An 18,484-nucleotide genomic window follows, 5' to 3' on the forward strand; every position below is an offset into this window, starting at 1 on the left:
TAGGATGAAAGGGAAGTTGATTTGACAATTTCCACAACTATTTTGTATAGGGATGTTGTCCCAAGAGGAGATGGACTTGTGTAATCTAGGTTTACAACACTTGAGAGGGTTTCCCTTGCACTATCACTATTTATGAAGTAGTGAAGATAGCAAGGGTTATAACATCATATTGTTTTAATAAGAAACATTGATTTACAAAAAAAAAAAACATATTTGCAAAAGTTGAAGGGAGTACTAATGTGAGTGGAAATTCTTTCCTCAGTGGAGTGTTTGTCTTGCCTTTTGGCCATTCAACATGTTCCACTACTACTCATGTAGTGTAGTGTAGTTAGTGGGTGACCATACTAGCAGTGTTTTTCACACACTTATATTAATATAATTGTTTATTATTAAAAAACAAAGAGAGAGAGAGAGAGAGAGAGAGAGATTAGCTCAATGGGTAAGGTTGCCCAATGGAGATCAGGTGGTCATGGGTTCGACCCTTACATTCCACAATGGTATCTAGTGAATTAAGAGATATATAAGAAGTATATAAATAGAAAGGTGAGAAAATTAGGTTTCGAACCCACAACACAATGCTTGTAGTGCTAACAACTTACCACTAGGGTAAGGTAATTATAATAAAAGAGAGAGAGAGAGAGAGATTATATTATCGTCTTCGGAGGTCAAATATGACCTATGAGACCAAAAAATATTGCATTTCACGTGATATATGTGAAAGTGAGTAGTGACTCTTGATGTTCAAGAACTTTACCAATGAATGTTGCAATCGAGAGTGCACATTGTGGTTGTGAGAGGAATTCATGCAAGGATTGGACTCGGTCAAAGAGATGTGGAAAGCATGGTCGAATATGATCGAAGGCAGAGCATTGTATCAAAGTGTGATACTCAGACTTGCAAACTTGTTTAGGGCAAAGTGTGCATAGACGACCACTCTCATCACTTGTGCCCCAACACCCTGTCTCACATCGCAATACATGTGAACTAAGTCGCATGGAAGCAATGGTTCAAATGGTAGATAACAATATGGGATCTAACATGTAGCGATGTGTACGGTTTCCCCGTTCTGCAAAGAATACGGTTTTGTCATTAGGTGCAACATGTGTAGTATAATGTGTGAAGCGTGAGCCTCCATATTTGTCCCATGTCATGATACATTGGCGTTGCAAAAATGCCTCATTTACAGAGGAATCTTGTGATGCATCATGAAGCGAGTGTCTCGCATCCCATCTACCAAACCTTTTTTCTATATCTTGCATCCAACCGAAACACAAAATTTTGCTTTTATGCATCTTTTGGATCTTTTTGCTTGCTTCCCATGCAATTCTAGGAAGTCGATGTGAGGGACTTTTTTGAACCTTAAGTATGTATTCAACAACCCTTTCCATGGCCATGATCTCAATGGGAAGCGATCCCATCTCAAGGAGGAGGGTGTAGGGCGTTTGTTTCTTAACTTGTAGAAACTTTGTAATAAAATGTTTTTGGACATTTTCAAACTCTTTCCACGTAGATTTAGGGATGCTACCGCCCCATACTTCCACCCCATAGGGAAGAACCAGGGTCACCGAAGTGTCAAAAAGATATTTCTTGAGGACCCAACACTTAATATCTCCAAGATTGCATGTGTTCTCAAACGCATAGTATGCTCACTTACCCGCCTCTAAGTGGCGTGTAACACATTCATTCCATCTATGATTTGAAGGAACTTCAAGGCCAAGATATTTGAAGCTTTCCACACATCCAAGTGGCTCATTGTTGTACATAATGCATGGTTTATCTATTTTTTGGCTCTTCAGAAGCATAATCTTTGTTTTAGAGCTATCGACGCTTAATTTAGTATGCATGCAAAATTTTCCAATGCCTTCATAAGCTTTTGCGCATCTCCTAAAGTATTTGCAAAATGCACTACATTATCTGCATATAGCAAAAGCATAATCACAACATTCCCAATGGCAACTTCTTAAACACATTCTTCCTTTGCAAACTTGGTAACCATTTCTTCCAATTCATCAATGCGTAGACCAAATAGTGTTGGTGAGAGTGGGCATCCTTGCTTAACACCAATAGTGCTTTTGAAAAAATTTGAAAGTTTATCTCCCATGTGCACAAAACATATAACCTTCTCATAAATTCGGGAAATTGCAAGCATATATTCACTTGGCACCTCAAGTTCTTCCATTCACCTCCAAAGATGCTCATGAGGTACCATATCAAAAGCTTTCTTGAAGTCTACAAAGCAACAATATAAACATTTACCTCTAAGGCGACTTTCCTCCATTAATACTCGAAGGGTGATAAGGTAATCAATGGTGCTATGGTGTTTCCGAAAGCCAGCTTGTCCATAAGCTCTCTTACAATTTTTTTGAGCCCATACACTTATCTTTGATTCCATTATACATCCAAATAGTTTTGCCATTTGTGAGCCAATCATGATGGTTCGATAGTTGTTTACATTATTTATATCTCCACCTTTATGTAAAGGTTTGATCCAATTTGTAGTGCAATCATAAGGCATACCATGTTGCAATGCATCATTAAACATATCGCATATCCATATATGTGCTTCCTTTCCCGTCCATTTGAGCATTTCAACTTTTATACATTGAAGATCACTTGCCTATCGAGAGGCCAATTTCTTAAGTCCTACGCATATATCTTCAATTGTAGAGAAGGGAGACATATGTGAAAGAGAGCCATAACACATCATCTTTCTGGCAAGAGATAACTCATATAAATTCTTAGAATGCATAGACAAGTCATGAAGAGTTAAGTCACCATAACTCTCAACACGTTTCCCCTTTAGATTTCCCCAAAATTTAGCACATGCATGTGCTTTCTCTTGCGTTTGGAGAAGTTGTTGAGTAACTTCCCATATTCGTCTCTTTCTTTGAATAAGCCTTTTATAGTCACGCAGAAGTTGTTGAGTAACTTCCCATATTCGTCTCTTTCTTTGAATAAGCCTTTTATAGTCATGCAGATGCTTTTGGTAATTGTCTTTATCCTTAACTACAATCAAAACCATAAGGCACTTTCGAGCTTCATGACATTCTTTATCAAATCATTTTTTCTTACATTTCTTGGTGCATTTCCATGATGTGCGGTTGGTCGAATGACATTTGTTTGTAGAGAGAGAGAGAGAGAGAGAGAGAGAGAGAGGAATTCTATGAAACCTAGTGAGAGAGGGAGGGGTATTGTGTGGAATTCTATGAAATCTAGTGAGAGAGGGAGGGGAGAGAGAGAGGGGTATTCGTTGGAATTGAATGAAAGCTAGTGTGAGAGAGAGATGCAGGGATAGAAACAGAATTTATGATGATTCGAAAGAAGAAGAAGAAGAAGAAGAAGAAGGAGCAACAAACAAACAAAACCAAAACCAAAAAAACAAAACAGAAACCATCGATCTCCCATCCATCGACACAGAAGGAGGAGGAGCAGGAGAAGAAGAGAGAAGGAAGGCAAGCTATGGCGAAGAGGAAGGAGTTCAGCCCAAATTTGCTGTGATCGGATCGAGAGTAGGAAGCCGAAACAGAAGAAGAACGAGAAGGATAGTGAGAAGCAGAAGAGGGAGAAGGAGAAGGAGAAGGAGAAGGAGAAGGAGAAGCAGAAGGAGAATGAAGTAGAGAGAAGCAGAAAAAAAACAGAAGAAGGAGAGAGAAGCAAATAGAGAAGGAGAGATAAAGCAAAACACCGAGAACAGTTTATTATGGCGAAGAGGAAAGAATTCAAGATCGAGCCTTTCAAGCACAAGGTGGAGGTGGATCCGAGGTATGCAGAGCGAACATGGAAGGTTCTCGAGGATGCCATACGAGAAATCTACAATCACAATGCAAGCGGACTCAGCTTCGAAGAACTCTACCGGTAATTACAAACAACACTCAGATAACATCACATCATCATCATCATCATCATCATCTTGTTAGCTTTTCTTTTTTCTTCTCGGTCTGTTTTCTCTTGTTACCGTGGCAATTCTACCTGCAACTATACAAGTAAAACACTGGTTAGATCATATCTCAACATATCATGTTTATTGTTCTTCTGCATCTCGTACTTTCTTTTTTCCCACCCCACTTGTTTTCTAGTTTCAAATAATTCGGCAGACAAAGCAGACAAGGTGTGCATATTTTTGAAATTTTGAGGCTATCGGCTGTCTTATCAACACTCTGATTCATCTTGGTTGTCACGTCACGAGATTTGTGTGGAATTTCTGAGGTGTTTAGTGTCTGTATGAAGCACTGATTTGTTTTCTCAGTCAAGAAGTTTGTGTTTCGTGTGGGATATTGATGCTTTCCTGTTTCCAGAAAATGTCAAATATTTTGTTTTTTTTTACCATTTATCAGGATATCATGCTTTTCTTTCTGTTTGTATGAATTTGTCTGTAGCAGCTGTTTGTATTGTCTTATTAGCTGGTATTTTTTGCAATGAAGATTTCCACCTATTATCTGTGCACATATTCAGTTAAGCAGCTCTTTTTTGATAAATGTAGACAAAAACCTGCCTAGAATTCAATGATTAGGACTCATATCATTATATACGTTCAGGAATGCCTACAATATGGTTCTTCATAAGTATGGCGATCGGCTATATGAGGGACTTATTAATACTATGAGCCTACATTTGAAAGAAATGGCAAGGTCTATCGAATCTGCTCAGGGCAATACATTCCTCGGGGAATTGAATAGAAATTGGATAGAGCATAATAAAGCTCTTCAGATGATTAGGGACATTCTGATGTACATGGATAGGACCTATGTATTAAACTTCAAAAAAACACCTGTACATGAGCTTGGTTTGAATTTGTGGAGAGATAATGTGGTCAGATCATCTCATATCAAAGACCGGCTTGTGGACACACTCTTAGATCTGGTTCAGAGAGAAAGAACAGGTGAAATTGTAGACAGAGGTCTAATATGTAATGTTATAAAGATGCTGATGGACCTTGGCCACTCTGTATATCATGAAATTTTTGAAAAAAGGTTTCTGGATGCAGCATCAGATTTCTATAGAATGGAGTCACAACAATATATACAGACGTCTGACTGTGGTGACTATTTGAAGAAAGCAGAGAGAAGGATGAATGAAGAGATCGAAAGGGTGATTCACTATCTTGATCCAAAATCAGAAGTCAAAATTACAGCTGTTGTTGAGAAGGAGATGATTGCAACATACATGAGACATTTAGTGGATATGGATAACTCTGGACTTGTGAGCATGTTGAAGGATGAAAGATATGAAGACTTAAGGCGGATGTATGGATTATATAAAAGAGTGACTTCAGGTCTCGACATCATTCGAGATGTCATGAATACTCATTTGCGTGAAACAGGTAAACAATTGGTAACAGATCCAGACAGAGTGAAAGATCCAGTGGATTATGTACAACGACTTTTGGATGAGAAAGACAAGTATGATAAAATTGTTACATTGGCTTTCTCCAATGACAAGTCATTTCAAAATGCTCTGAATTCTTCTTTCGAGTATTTTATCAATCTGAATACTAGATCTCCAGAATTCATCTCCCTATATGTGGATGACAAACTTAAGAAAGGATTGAAGGGTGTTAGTGAAGAGGATATAGATAACATACTTGACAAAGTGATGATGCTATTTCGTTATCTTCAGGAAAAGGACGTGTTTGAGAAATACTACAAACAGCACCTAGCAAAGCGCCTGTTGTCTGGTAAAAGCATTTCAGATGATGCAGAGAGGAGTTTGATTGTGAAACTAAAGACAGAATGTGGTTACCAGTTCACATCAAAGCTTGAAGGGATGTTTACAGATATGAAGACATCACAAGACACAATGCATGGATTTAACTCTATGCTTTCATGTAATGAATTAAGTGAAGGTCCAACAATATCAGTGCAAGTTCTCACTACAGGTTCATGGCCCACTCAGTTAGTGATCCCATGTAATCTCCCAACTGAAATACTTGCATTGTGTGACAAGTTCAAAACATATTATCTCTCCACTCACACAGGAAGACGTCTTACATGGCAAACCAATATGGGTACAGCTGACCTTAAGGCAACTTTTGGTAATGGGGAGAAGCATGAGCTAAATGTCTCTACTTATCAAATGTGCATTTTGATTCTATTCAACTCTGAAGACAGATTCACCTATAGAGAGATTGAGCAAGCTACAGAGATTCCAATCTTGGATTTGAAGAGAAACTTGCAATCACTAGCATGTGTAAAGGGAAAGAATGTCATACGAAAGGAGCCCATGAGTAAGGAGATATCTGAAGATGATATATTTATATTTAATGAAAAATTCACCAGCAAGTTTTATAAGGTGAAAGTGGGGACAGTTGCTGCTCAAAAAGAGAGTGAGCCTGAAAAGCATGATACAAGGCAAAGGGTTGAAGAGGATAGGAAGCCACAGATTGAAGCTGCTATTGTGAGGATTATGAAATCTAGACGAGAGTTGGATCACAATAATTTAGTCAGTGAAGTTACAAAACAACTCCAAGCTAGGTTTCTTCCTAATCCAGCAGTGATCAAGAAACGTATAGAATCCCTCATTGAACGTGAATTCTTGGAAAGAGACAAGACAGACAGGAAACTATATCGTTACCTGGCATAAGTATCAAAACAATCAACTGATGATGAGGTACGAGTAAGACATCTCCTTATCCTTCTGAATAAAATGTTCTTGTGTTTCATTCATAGACTGGATAAAAAGTATCCTTCATGTCAAAATGCTCTTTAAATGATTCAAAATTGGATATTTCTTAGCATTACAGCTATTTCATTATCATGGACACCTTGGGAAACAATGGATTCCTTATAGCACACTAGCTTTTCCTTATGTAACTTTATTCTTTTACTGTAAGATGTCCCCAGATTTAAATCTATGCCTTCAAATGGTTTCTTCGAGTTAAAACGTTTGGAGTGCTTTCCCTTAGTTCAATAAAAAATTCCGGTCTAGACTCTACTCACAGATGGACCTGATGTTTGGGAAGTCATACCTTTTGGATGTACCAGATTTCCGTATAATACTAATAGATTTGTACCTGCTAGATTCTGTACAACCCAATTCAGGCACTTGACATTGTGACTGTTAGATCTTTGGGCGTTTCTGGATTTTCACAGTAATACAGTTGTCATTCTCAAAAGAAAATACACTAAAGAGAGACTGCAACTCACAAAGTGTTATCTGCTTAGACATCTCTAAATCGACAGAAGAAGCAACAATCTGAGCTTAGATCTGATAATGCAAATCATTCACATCAATGGCCATGTGATTGTTAATTAATCACTCCCTGATTTGAGAAAGCAATCCTAATGTGCATTTAATCACATTTTCTTGTCTTCCATGGAGGGATTCCAAAGGATGATTATCCTGAAGGGGAAGAATCTGGGAAAGTTCATTTTTTGATGTAGTTAATCTTTAAGCATCTTATGGTACTATTCCAAGATGCTGTTTCAATACTGGTTTGGTAGCCACTGGAAGACTGCATTGAAAGACGTGGGATAGACAAAACAATCATCAAGAGAATACCACGGGAAAAAGAAGCATATTCACTGGAGTATTTCATGAGCCAGATGCCAAGTTTGCAGCATGCAAATAAACTGGTCACATGTTTATAAATTACAAGATTTTGTGTGACAATGGGGAACAAAGCATCGTTTTATGACAATTTATAATCCATTTTATAATTACTAGCTCTTTGTTCCTTCACTTCTTTCCATAAAGGTGGTTACCTTTTTTTGGATTCCTGTGTGATTTAATGTTTTTTGTTTTTTGCCAGAACAACAATTCTATGCAAGAAATGAGTTTGGATGTTTCCTGGTACAAATACAAGTTTTGTGGTAGGCAAAAGTTGTTTTGAAGAACATTACTATTAAAGATTTTATTGGCATATCAATACAATATTTCTATTTTTGTTTTAGGTATACATGCTGAGAATAGCTGCATAAAATATGCTCGATCATAATAATTCACCATTCATTTGAGAAAGGATGAATATATAACGAGAAGAAAGGAGATTTCCAATGCCAGTGCAGGAAATGATGAGAAAATTTTAATTCGGGAAGTATTTTAGAAACTGCATTAAAATGATGTGAGATCCGGAAAACAATCTTCAGTCTTGTAATACTTGTTCTTGAAGAGTAAATATGTGTTGGCCTAAAATTGCAAGGTCAGGAACAAATATTGGGCATCATAGCAGTTTCATCAATTTAACCTTAATGAAATTGTTTTTTGTGCTTTTGTGTGCATGATTCCAATACATATACTGTAATATGTGGGTCACATAACACGAGAGAATGTGTGAGCAAATAAACAGATATTGTATTTGATATTAAAACTTCTCAATGTTTGGTCTCTAGACAATGTTAGGGAAGAGAAAAAGTTGTCCTTTATTCACGGAAACTTTGTTTTAAAATGTTTATATGAGAGGAAAAAAGTTAAATAGAAATAAAGGAAAAGACAAAAATTTGGGCAACATTTCTCTTTGTTGCAGCATGTCCTTGCAAGATTTCTACTATGTACAGCATTGATAGTTATTCTTGAAATGCAATTTGTTTCTAGTATGGTGGTTAGTTTCAATGTCTCCAGTTAAAATGCTTTGAACATAATTTAAGCAATGATTTGTTGCTATTGCAGATCTCTTGCACAAGTAATATCTGTAACTACTGCAAAGCACTGCTTATAAATTATAAAACCATGGTAAAATTGCCATTATTTGTCTCTATGCCCAACAAATGCAATTTGAATGCAAATGGCATCTATGATGGTTGGTACTGGCATAATTTGTAAGAATGAAAATGCCCTTTTTTGTGATAGTCGGATGTTGCTTCATATTTTGTTCTAAATGAATCTTTTGTTTAATAAGAAAGAATAATTTGTACCAAAGGTTAACACATATTTGATCATGAATTCTTGTAGATTCATTTCTTTTCGTAGATGGTATTTGGACCCACAGAGACAATCAAACAATAACCCATTTCGCATACCTTGATTGTACTATAGACCCCCTTGTAATATAGTCAAGCACTAAATTATATTGAAAGGCAAATTATTGCAATTAATGACAACTACAGTTGAGATGTAACTTGTTAACCTAAATAACTTTAGTAGTTGGGCATGTAAAAATTTGTGCATGATATATCTTGTCCAATCATGGTGTAGAAAAAGTGTGTCCTAATGTGTTTATATTCAAAAGATCCTGTTGCAAGATTAACATGGAATCCAGGGGGTTGGCTTTGGTCACACTCCTTGGGGGAAAAGATCGTAAAGGTCCCCTTTTTTCAGTACTTAGTAAAACTTGGAAGATCATTACTGCTCTCTCATAATGGAAAGATACCAGCGGCTCAGAAACATTGGACCAATTGGGGTGTTTCCACTTTGCATTTGAGAACCTATTGGAAATGGATATGGTCATTCAAGGGGCCAACTAAATTTATTCTCTTTCGATGGTTATTAGTGCATATGGCTCTACTAGTTGGTCATACATTGAAAGGGAATGTGACACCCAATTTGCAGCAATATGCCATTTGCCATGAACCTCAAAAGACTACCAAGCATGTCTTCTGGTCTTGTTCTTTTGCTCAACAAGTATGGAAGAAAGTCGTGTCTTTATTCCTAACAATAAATGTAGGTTGCTTATTCTCATGGGGATCAACGATGTGGGGAGTATTACACTCCGGTTTAATGTTGTATGAGGCAAACGATGTTCATGACGCAATGACAATACATAATGGAAGATTGATATTAGTTAGTCCTTTCCAGCAACCTCGAAAGCAGGTGCGATCCGTCCAAAATTGGAAAACTATGTCCACAATAACATTATGGGTATTATGGAAATATCGATGTAAACGACTTTATGATGGAGTAGACATTCATGTCTCAGATGTGTTGTTTGAGTTATGGGAGAACTTGCTGGCTGTAGTCCGTGGTCAGTATGACAATATGCAGGGTTCCCCAGATACTATGATCAAGAAAAGGAAAAAGCTTCTTCACTTAAGGAAAAAGGTGCCCCTGTTTACAATGGTAGCTCAAGAGCCTCAATGGCAATATTGACTTCCATGGACTCTTTGAATATCACAAATGTAAACATCCTCGTATTTTATATCAGTGTATAAATAAAGTTGTAACCTTCTTGGTTGCTAGGTTCAAGTTGTAGCCTTCAGGCGTTTTGTTCTTAATACTATTGAAGAAAATCTTATATAAAAAATAAAATAAAAAGTGTTTCCTAATGTGTGCCATTGTCATATTAATAGTCTATAGTTCTCATATCATTCCCTCTTGCTCAAATCTTTTCATTGTAAAAAATAAATATATGTTGAATCATGATTGTGTTCACCTTCATGGATGCAAAATAGAAAAAATGTAGGAGAGCTATCAATTACGTTTCATCATGTTAGTGCAAATAAATGAATTGGTCAATTATGATGCTAATTTGTAAAAGGAAAAAGAAAACCAAGTACCGATGAAGAAGCAAAACCCTTTCACCTAGGCATGAAGCTATTGTTCCATACAACCTCCACGTACTATTATAATTACTAGTGTAGACTTTCACCCTCTAGTTTGAGACGGATAAACTCACTCCCCTAACCCTCAAGTATCCTAATGGGTTATGTATGCTAGTTAGTCCTTATTTGAAGAGTACAACAGTGTCATGTAATCTCACGTGTGTGTGCTACTTGAGCATAAACATGACGAACTTGGACCAAGGAGGGCGTGGTGCAAGATGAGAAGACACTTTAGCTTCCTTGGTGAGCAATCATGGGTGAAGGCTCCCTAGGTGAAGGCTCTTTAGGTGAAGGTTCCCTAGGTGAAGGCTACCATTGGTGAAGGATGCTTAACATAGTAAGATTGCCTAGCAATCTTTTAATGTCAACCTCACTAGATTAACACTAATAACCACTAGTTTGAGACCCAAAATCACTCTATTAGACAAGATGATTCTTTTTACAATAAGAGTTAGTTTGCCAAGAATTATCATGAATGTGGTGGTTTTTACAAATGCCTCTAAGATTAAAACAAGAAAGACAAAAGGAAGGGAGGTAGTCAATCTTCTGATAAAGGTCTGTGTCTAGTGCTGTTGTCGAGACCTCGACTACTATCAACAATAATGATGCCTCGATGTCAATGTAGACTTCTCGAGCCACTTAGCACTTCCTTTGATGACTGGTGTGCAACGAGCCAAACCCTTTATCTCAAAGCTGCCAACATGTAATGGTGCTCGATGGTGAGAGTGAAGACCAAAATACTTGAAAGTAGGGGAGGTGGAAAAGAAGAGTTATCTTAGCTCTCATTCCCACCCTCTTTACTCACAAACCCTTAATCTCTCTGGTTGGAAAGGAAAGAATAGAAAACCTAAAAGTTTTGGAAAAGTGGAAATCCCAAAACGCCCAAAAAGAAGAAGAAGAGAAGAACCCTAAATGAGCCAATCTCTGACTCTTCCTTCACAAGCTCTGATTGTAGCCTTGACTATTGGCCTATGCCTACCCTCCATCTCTAGAAGTTGAACTATGGATTCCTCTTTAGTGGTGTTGGACGATTTTACTGATACTATGAATACAAAAATTGATTCCTTGCGTCCTTCCTCATGCAATTGATGTAGCGAAATGGTTGAAATTCGATAAGTAGATCCTTGGGTTTGTTGATACCGGATTTCTCTTGTTCTCCAATCTATGTCTGGGTTATGTAATTCGAACCATGGTAACCCCAAGACAATTGGATGCTCTGGACTACTAATTATATTAAATGATACTACACACACCAAATTATCTAGGACAACCTGAATCGGCTTTGACTCTTCTACGATATTTCCGGAAGCAATGGGGCGACCATCAATGACTATTACAGATGATGAGCAAGAAAGCTTTCTTAGGGATATCTGATGAGCTTGGGAAAAATTCCTATCCATGAAGCAAGAATTGGCTCCGGAATCTAAGAGTGTTAAGACATGTACTAGAGGGGTACTTTTAGTATTAACTGTTACTTGAGCTAAGAATACATTGCGAACTTGCTTAGAAGGAATGGAACCATTAATGGGCTGCACAAATCTAGGGTTGTCCAACCAAACAACTCCTATTTTGGCTGGACTTCGTCATTTAACTCTTCTTCTAACTAACTACGGACTTCAAATTTGTTCGATAGACTTGGGCTATTAGTACTATTAGGACTATCAGACACTAATACTGAAATAGACTCGGGTTTAGTACAAGCTACTATTTGATTTACCTGTCTTCTTGGCCTATGTGGACAGTTTATTGTGATATGCCCTGGTCCTCCGCAATAAAGACACAATCAATTTGCTCGGCGTCGTTGCTTTTCTTCTTCTTTTGACAATGGTCCATGACGATGTGTGATGTCGATTTCCATCGGCGTTGGAGTATTTGCCGGAGATGCATTATATTACTCCCTTGCAAATGGTTTTGCTACGACTGAGGTGTATGTGGACTCTGACCTGGTCCTTGGCATTTGTAACTAGCGTTCCAAACATTGTTCAAAAAGCCGGTTATCGCATCATACCACTCAACTGATTGCCTCTGTGAGTGACTTTGGTTCTTCGGGGAAAGTTAGTAGTAAGTCTTTGACATCATTTCGTAGGCCATATCAAAATTGTTCCATCAATGCTAGGTCATCCCAGGGAATATTAGTGGCGAGTAGACGAAAATCCGCAGCGTAAGTTGAGGCTGGATGATCACCTTGACACAATCTTCGGATTTTATTGGTTGTCGTCCTAACGATGTCGGTGTCTCCGAAACACGCTTTAAACTCGCTAATAAATTCCTCAAAATTATTTAACAATGGAGATTCTTTTTTTTACAAAGGCGCGAACCATGCCAAAGTTGTGCCACTAAGCAACGTGCTTACGAGTCCCACTCGTGATGCATCTGTGGGATATCGGGAAAGATGCATTTGAATCACCAGGCGTACATGATTAAGAAATCCTCTGAATTGTGATCTAGTTCCATCGAATTTCATAGGAAGACTGATCTTGGGTTCTTTATGAATTCCTTGAGTACTTGGTCCTTGTTGTTGCAATGACACAATGGTTGCTTCAAGTTGTTGCACACGTAACACCAACTCCTTGTGTTGTTGTTGCGTTTGTTGCCTTTCTAGAGAGATTTGTTGAAGATCCCCCAACAACCGTTGGTTTTCTTGTTCTAGTGCTACAAACCTTTCAAGCATTGCAGCTTCGAGAAAACAAATTGGTATTCGTGAGCACTAACAATTGCCATAGTATTGGAGGAAGGAAGGATAAGAAGATTACTATGAAGGGAAGGAGGGATATAAAGTTGAAGGGAAATTAAGTTCAAACTGTTAGGGATAGTACTAGAGCCAAGGAGAATTAGTACCAAAGATAAAGGAGAAGAATGAGGATTAGTACTACGAAGGGAAAGAGTGTGTGAGAATCATGAGAAGGGAAGAGATAGATAGATAGATAGATAGATTATATTATTGTCTTCGGAGGTCAAATATGACCTATGAGACCAAAAAATATTACATTTCACGTGATACGTGTGAAAGTGAGTAGTGACTCTTGATGTTCAAGAACTTTACCAATGAATGTTGCAATCGAGAGTGCACATTGTGGTTGTGAGAGGAATTCATGCAAAGATTGGGTTCGATTGAAGAGATGTGGAAAGCATGGTTGAATATGATCAAAGGAAGAGCATTGTATCAGAGTGTGATACTCAGACTTGCAAACTTATTTAGGGCAAAGTGTGCATAAACGATCACTCTCATCACTTGTGCCCCAACACCCTGTCTCACATCTCAATACATGTGAACTAAGTCGCATGGAAGCAATGGTTCAAATGGTAGATAACAATATGGGCTCTAACATGTAGCGATGTGTACGGTTTCCCCGTTCTGCAAAAATACGGTTTTGTCATTAGGTGCAACATGTGTAGTATAATGTGTGAAGCGTGAGCCTCCATATTTGTCCCATGTCATGATACATTGGCGTTGCAAAAAGGCCTCATTTACAGAGGAATCTTGTGATGCATCATGAAGCGAGTGTCTCGCATCCCATCTACCAAACCGTTTTTCTATATCTTGCATCCAACCGAAACACAAAATTTTGCTTTTATGCATCTTTTGGATCTTTTTGCTTGCTTCCCATGCAATTCTAGGAAGTCGATGTGAGGGACTTTTTTGAACCTTAAGTATGTATTCAACAACCCTTTCCATGGCCATGATCTCAATGGGAAGCGATCCCGTCTCAAGGAGGAGGGTGTAGGGCGTTTGTTTCTTAACTTGTAGAAACTTTGTAATAAAATGTTTTTGGACATTTTCAAACTCTTTCCACGTAGATTTAGGGATGCTACCGCCCCATACTTCCACCCCATAGGGAAGAACCAGGGTCACCAAAGTGTCAAAAAGATATTTCTTGAGGACCCAACACTTAATATCTCCAAGATTGCATGTGTTCTCAAACGCATAGTATGCTCGCTTACCCGCCTCTAAGCGGCGTGTAGCACATTCATTCCATCTATGATTTGAAGGAACTTCAAGGCCAAGATATTTGAAGCTTTCCACACATCCAAGTGGCTCATTGTTGTACATAATACATGGTTTATCTATTTTTTGGCTCTTCACAAGCATAATCTTTGTTTTAGAGCTATCGACGCTTAATTTAGTATGCATGCAAATTTTTTCCAATGCCTTCATAAGCTTTTGTGCATCTCCTAAAGTATTTGCAAAAAGCACTACATCATCTGCATATAGCAAAAGCATAATCACAACATTCCCAATGGCAACTTCTTAAACACATTCTTCCTTTGCAAACTTGGTAACCATTTCTTCCAATTCATCAATGCGTAGACCAAATAGTGTTGGTGAGAGTGGGCATCCTTGCTTAACACCAATAGTGCTTTTGAAAAAATTTGAAAGTTTATCTCCCATGGGCACACAACATATAACCTTCTCATAAATTCGGAAATTGCAAGCATATATTCACTTGGCACCTGAAGTTCTTCCATTCGCCTCTAAAAATGCTCATGAGGTACCATATCAAAAGTTTTCTTGAAGTCTACAAAGCAACAATATAAACATTTACCTCTAAGGCGACTTTCCTCCATTAATACTCGAAGGGTGATAAGGTGATCAATGGTGCTATGGTGTTTCCGAAAGTCAGCTTGTCCATAAGCTCTCTTACCATTTTTTTTAGCCCATACAGTTATCTTTGATTCCATTATACATCCAAATAGTTTTGCCATTAGTGAGCCAACCATGATGGTTCGATAGTTGTTTGCATTATTTATATCTCCACCTTTATGTAAAGGTTTGATCCAATTTGTAGTGCAATCGTAAGGCATACCATGTTGCAATGCATCATTAAACATATCGCATATCCATATATGTGCTTCCTTTCCCGTCCATTTGAGCATTTCGGCCTTTATATATTGAAGATTGCTTGCCTTTCGAGGGGCCAACTTCTGAAGTCCTATACATATATCTTCAATTGTAAAGAAGGGAGGCATATGTGAAAGAGAACCATAACACATCATCTTTCCGGAAAGAGATAACTCATATAAATTCTTATAATGCATAGCCAAGTCATGAAGAGTTAAGTCACCATAACTCTCAACACGTTTCCCCTTTGGATTTCCCCAAAATTTAGCACATGCATGTGCTTTCTCTTGCATTTGGATAAATTGTTGGGTAACTTCCCATATTCTTCTCTTTCTTTGAATAAGCCTTTTATACTCATGGAAATGCTTTTGGTAATTCTCTTTATCCTTAACTACATCCAAAACCATAAGGCACTTTCGAGCTTCATGACATTTTTTATCAAACCATTTTTTCCTAAGTTTCTTGGTGCATTTCCAAGATGTGCGGTTGGTCGAAAAACATTTGTTTGTATAGGAGAGAATGACTTTCTTGAAAGCTTCCCATTTGCCTTCTAGTGTGGCACCATGTTGTATGTTTGTCATTTGTAACATATCCTCAACCATCTTGGAATACATGGGTGCTCGCTTAAGGTTCATGCTCAAGTGCGGCTGTTTATTATCTCCAATTGCCTTCTCAAAATCAAACCTATGCATACATTTGAGATCAATACATAAAGGCCTATGATCAGATTCCGGTGTCCATTCACCAAGTGAGAATTTATGTATACGATCCAAAATACCTTCGGAAAGTAGCACATAGTCAATCAGACTATTTCCGTTGTGTTTTCTACATGTAAAATCATTAGTGTTGGACCATAAGGAAATACCATTTACAATAAACAATCCGGTACTATTGCACATTTGTAGGAGTAACTGCCCAAATTTGTCCGAATCTTTTTCATCGCTAGAAGAGCGGCTATACATTTGTATATCCTCTTGCATTCTTGAGATATCTGGCATGAAAGATTCTTGTGAATCAAGTTGGAAACTTCTTGTACGAGCTTTCATGTCACCAAAGACAATAACTTCCCCTTTGGATTTGAAATAAACAATATCATCTTCTAGATTGGCAAATGGTTGATCTTTATCTAAACAAGCATAAAAGTTAGAATCTTGATGAGGAATCCAACTACAAAAGTGGGCAAATCATTAGGTGTTTCTATTTTGAGCTATATGTAGCATTTATGTTCATCATTTTTTATGATTGACACATATTTCTCTATTTCCTTCTTAATCAAACATGCCACCCCTCCTTGTCCTCTTCTTTGTCTTGGATGTTTCTTCCATATCAAAGAGTGTACATTATAGTTTCCTAAACCTTGAATCCTTTGAGTATCATGCTCCTATTTTTCAACAAGAAGTGTGATATCCGAGTCATCGGTGAACTCCTCTATGCCAAATCCCGCATTCCATGGGTATCCATTGCAATTCCAAAAGCATAGTTGTAAAAGGTGTGGGTTAGTCTCATAGATCACGTGTCCCTATTTGCCTACATTTCCATCTTCATATACTTTACAGCGAGCATTTTGTTGTGAGATAGTACGATCTTCACTCACAAAGCATTGCGTACCTTTGAGGTATACCCAGCTATTTTCGAGTATGATCCGCCGCTTTGTATCATTTGTCATTGTGCATACAATAGGCCTTTCTCTGGAGCAAGTAACACCATGTTTCCCAACTCGGTGTGCCTCATATACATTCACATCTGACATCCCATAATGCATGCTAAAAAATTCACCAATGGCCTTTCCAAGGGATGCGGGTGTTTCCATACTCTCTTCTTTAATCCCACAGACGACAATGTTCTTTGATCGTCGTTCACATTCTTTCAATTCTCGGACATCTATGGTTTCTATATTCTTCTCTTGATGCATCGCATGCATATTAGATGAGTTTGATAGCACATCCCCACCACATACATCGGCCCATGACTTTGTTGTACATACATTTTTCATCTCACTTACATCCTGTCTCATCGTGTCCAATTTTTCTTCTTTTAATGCTTCCTTTAACTCAATCTTGTTAAGGCGCTCATTTGTTTCGAAAGAAGCTCTTTTACATTCTTGAATCTCTTCTCGAAGTTTTGCAACCACTTGTTTAAGACTTTCATTCTCAATGACAACACTTTGGAGCTTAGCATTCTCTTTCATTAACGTCCTAATCTCTTCACCTTGCTTGTTTATGGTTTCTTGAAGAGAGAGAGAGAGAGAGATTAATGATGACAACAAGAAGTATATTATATTATATGAAGAAAGATACAAGAATAGCTAGGAGGCTAAAGGCTGGCGTTGAACTGAATTGGTTCTCAATAATGCCATGTGCCTCTTTTTATAGTGTGCTTAGGAGTATTCTTGACATTTCAAGAATGTTCCAGAGAAATCTAGAATATAGATAGATTTCCTAAGTGAAGTAAAAATTAAAACAATATTTTGTATTAAAATGCATAGCTTAATGGTAGGGCTTCAACCCATGTGACACATGGTCATTGGTTCAAATCCTTTTGAAGCCATACCATCCTCTGCCTTTGAGCTTGACCTTCCAACGAGCATCAAAGTCCATCTTGTCTTTTATGTTAGTCATCTCAAAGAGCTAGACTTGGGGTTTGATGATATATTAAAACTTTGTTACTTTGAAGGATTTAGCATCCAAACCTCATAGGCTAGAAAGAATTATCGATTTTAAAACCAAACACTAATAGTGTTTAGCATATTCAAGAGTTTAAAATTAAATGGATGGATCTTTTTGCCGAATATGCAAATGGGAGTGAGAAGATTCTCTTAAAATGAACTCCCGTCGGCTGTAACTTTTCATTGTACAAGAGTGCAATTTTTTAGAGAGGGGGAATGTATTATGAGCATCCGAAACTAAAATTTTCTAACTTTAGGGCTAGGTATGGGCTAACTCATAAGGAATGAAGGGTAAGGGTCAAGTTATTCTTAGCTATGGTGAGAGATTATGTTAGTCCAATGATGCTCGAGATAATGTTAGAGTCCTATGGGCCTAGAGTTTGAGCCTATATAATAAGTCTAGCCACTTCATTAAGGTGACCATCTTTATTATTCTTTGATAGAGATTTTGATAGTGTGGTAGAGCTCCAACTTCATACACATGTTCCTCCTTACTCAAACCCAAGG

General features: G+C 37.7%; 1 protein-coding gene across 1 annotated transcript; it reads left to right on the forward strand.

Moving 5' to 3' along the window:
* Positions 1-3,394: 3,394 nt before the first annotated feature.
* LOC147857785 (cullin-3A-like) lies at positions 3,395-8,206 on the forward strand. The gene is made up of 4 exons (XM_087327057.1): positions 3,395-3,855; positions 4,536-6,606; positions 7,748-7,808; positions 7,890-8,206. The coding sequence occupies exons 1-2, from the start codon at positions 3,701-3,703 to the stop codon at positions 6,577-6,579; spliced, it is 2,199 nt and encodes a 732-aa protein (XP_087183183.1). The 5' UTR covers positions 3,395-3,700; the 3' UTR covers positions 6,580-6,606; positions 7,748-7,808; positions 7,890-8,206.
* Positions 8,207-18,484: the final 10,278 nt, after the last annotated feature.

Source organism: Azolla caroliniana, unplaced genomic scaffold (genome assembly GCF_043228905.1).
Source record: "Azolla caroliniana isolate FFs.n. ecotype wild unplaced genomic scaffold, voAzoCaro1.0.p SCAF_11, whole genome shotgun sequence".
Lineage (NCBI taxonomy): Eukaryota > Viridiplantae > Streptophyta > Polypodiopsida > Salviniales > Salviniaceae > Azolla > Azolla caroliniana.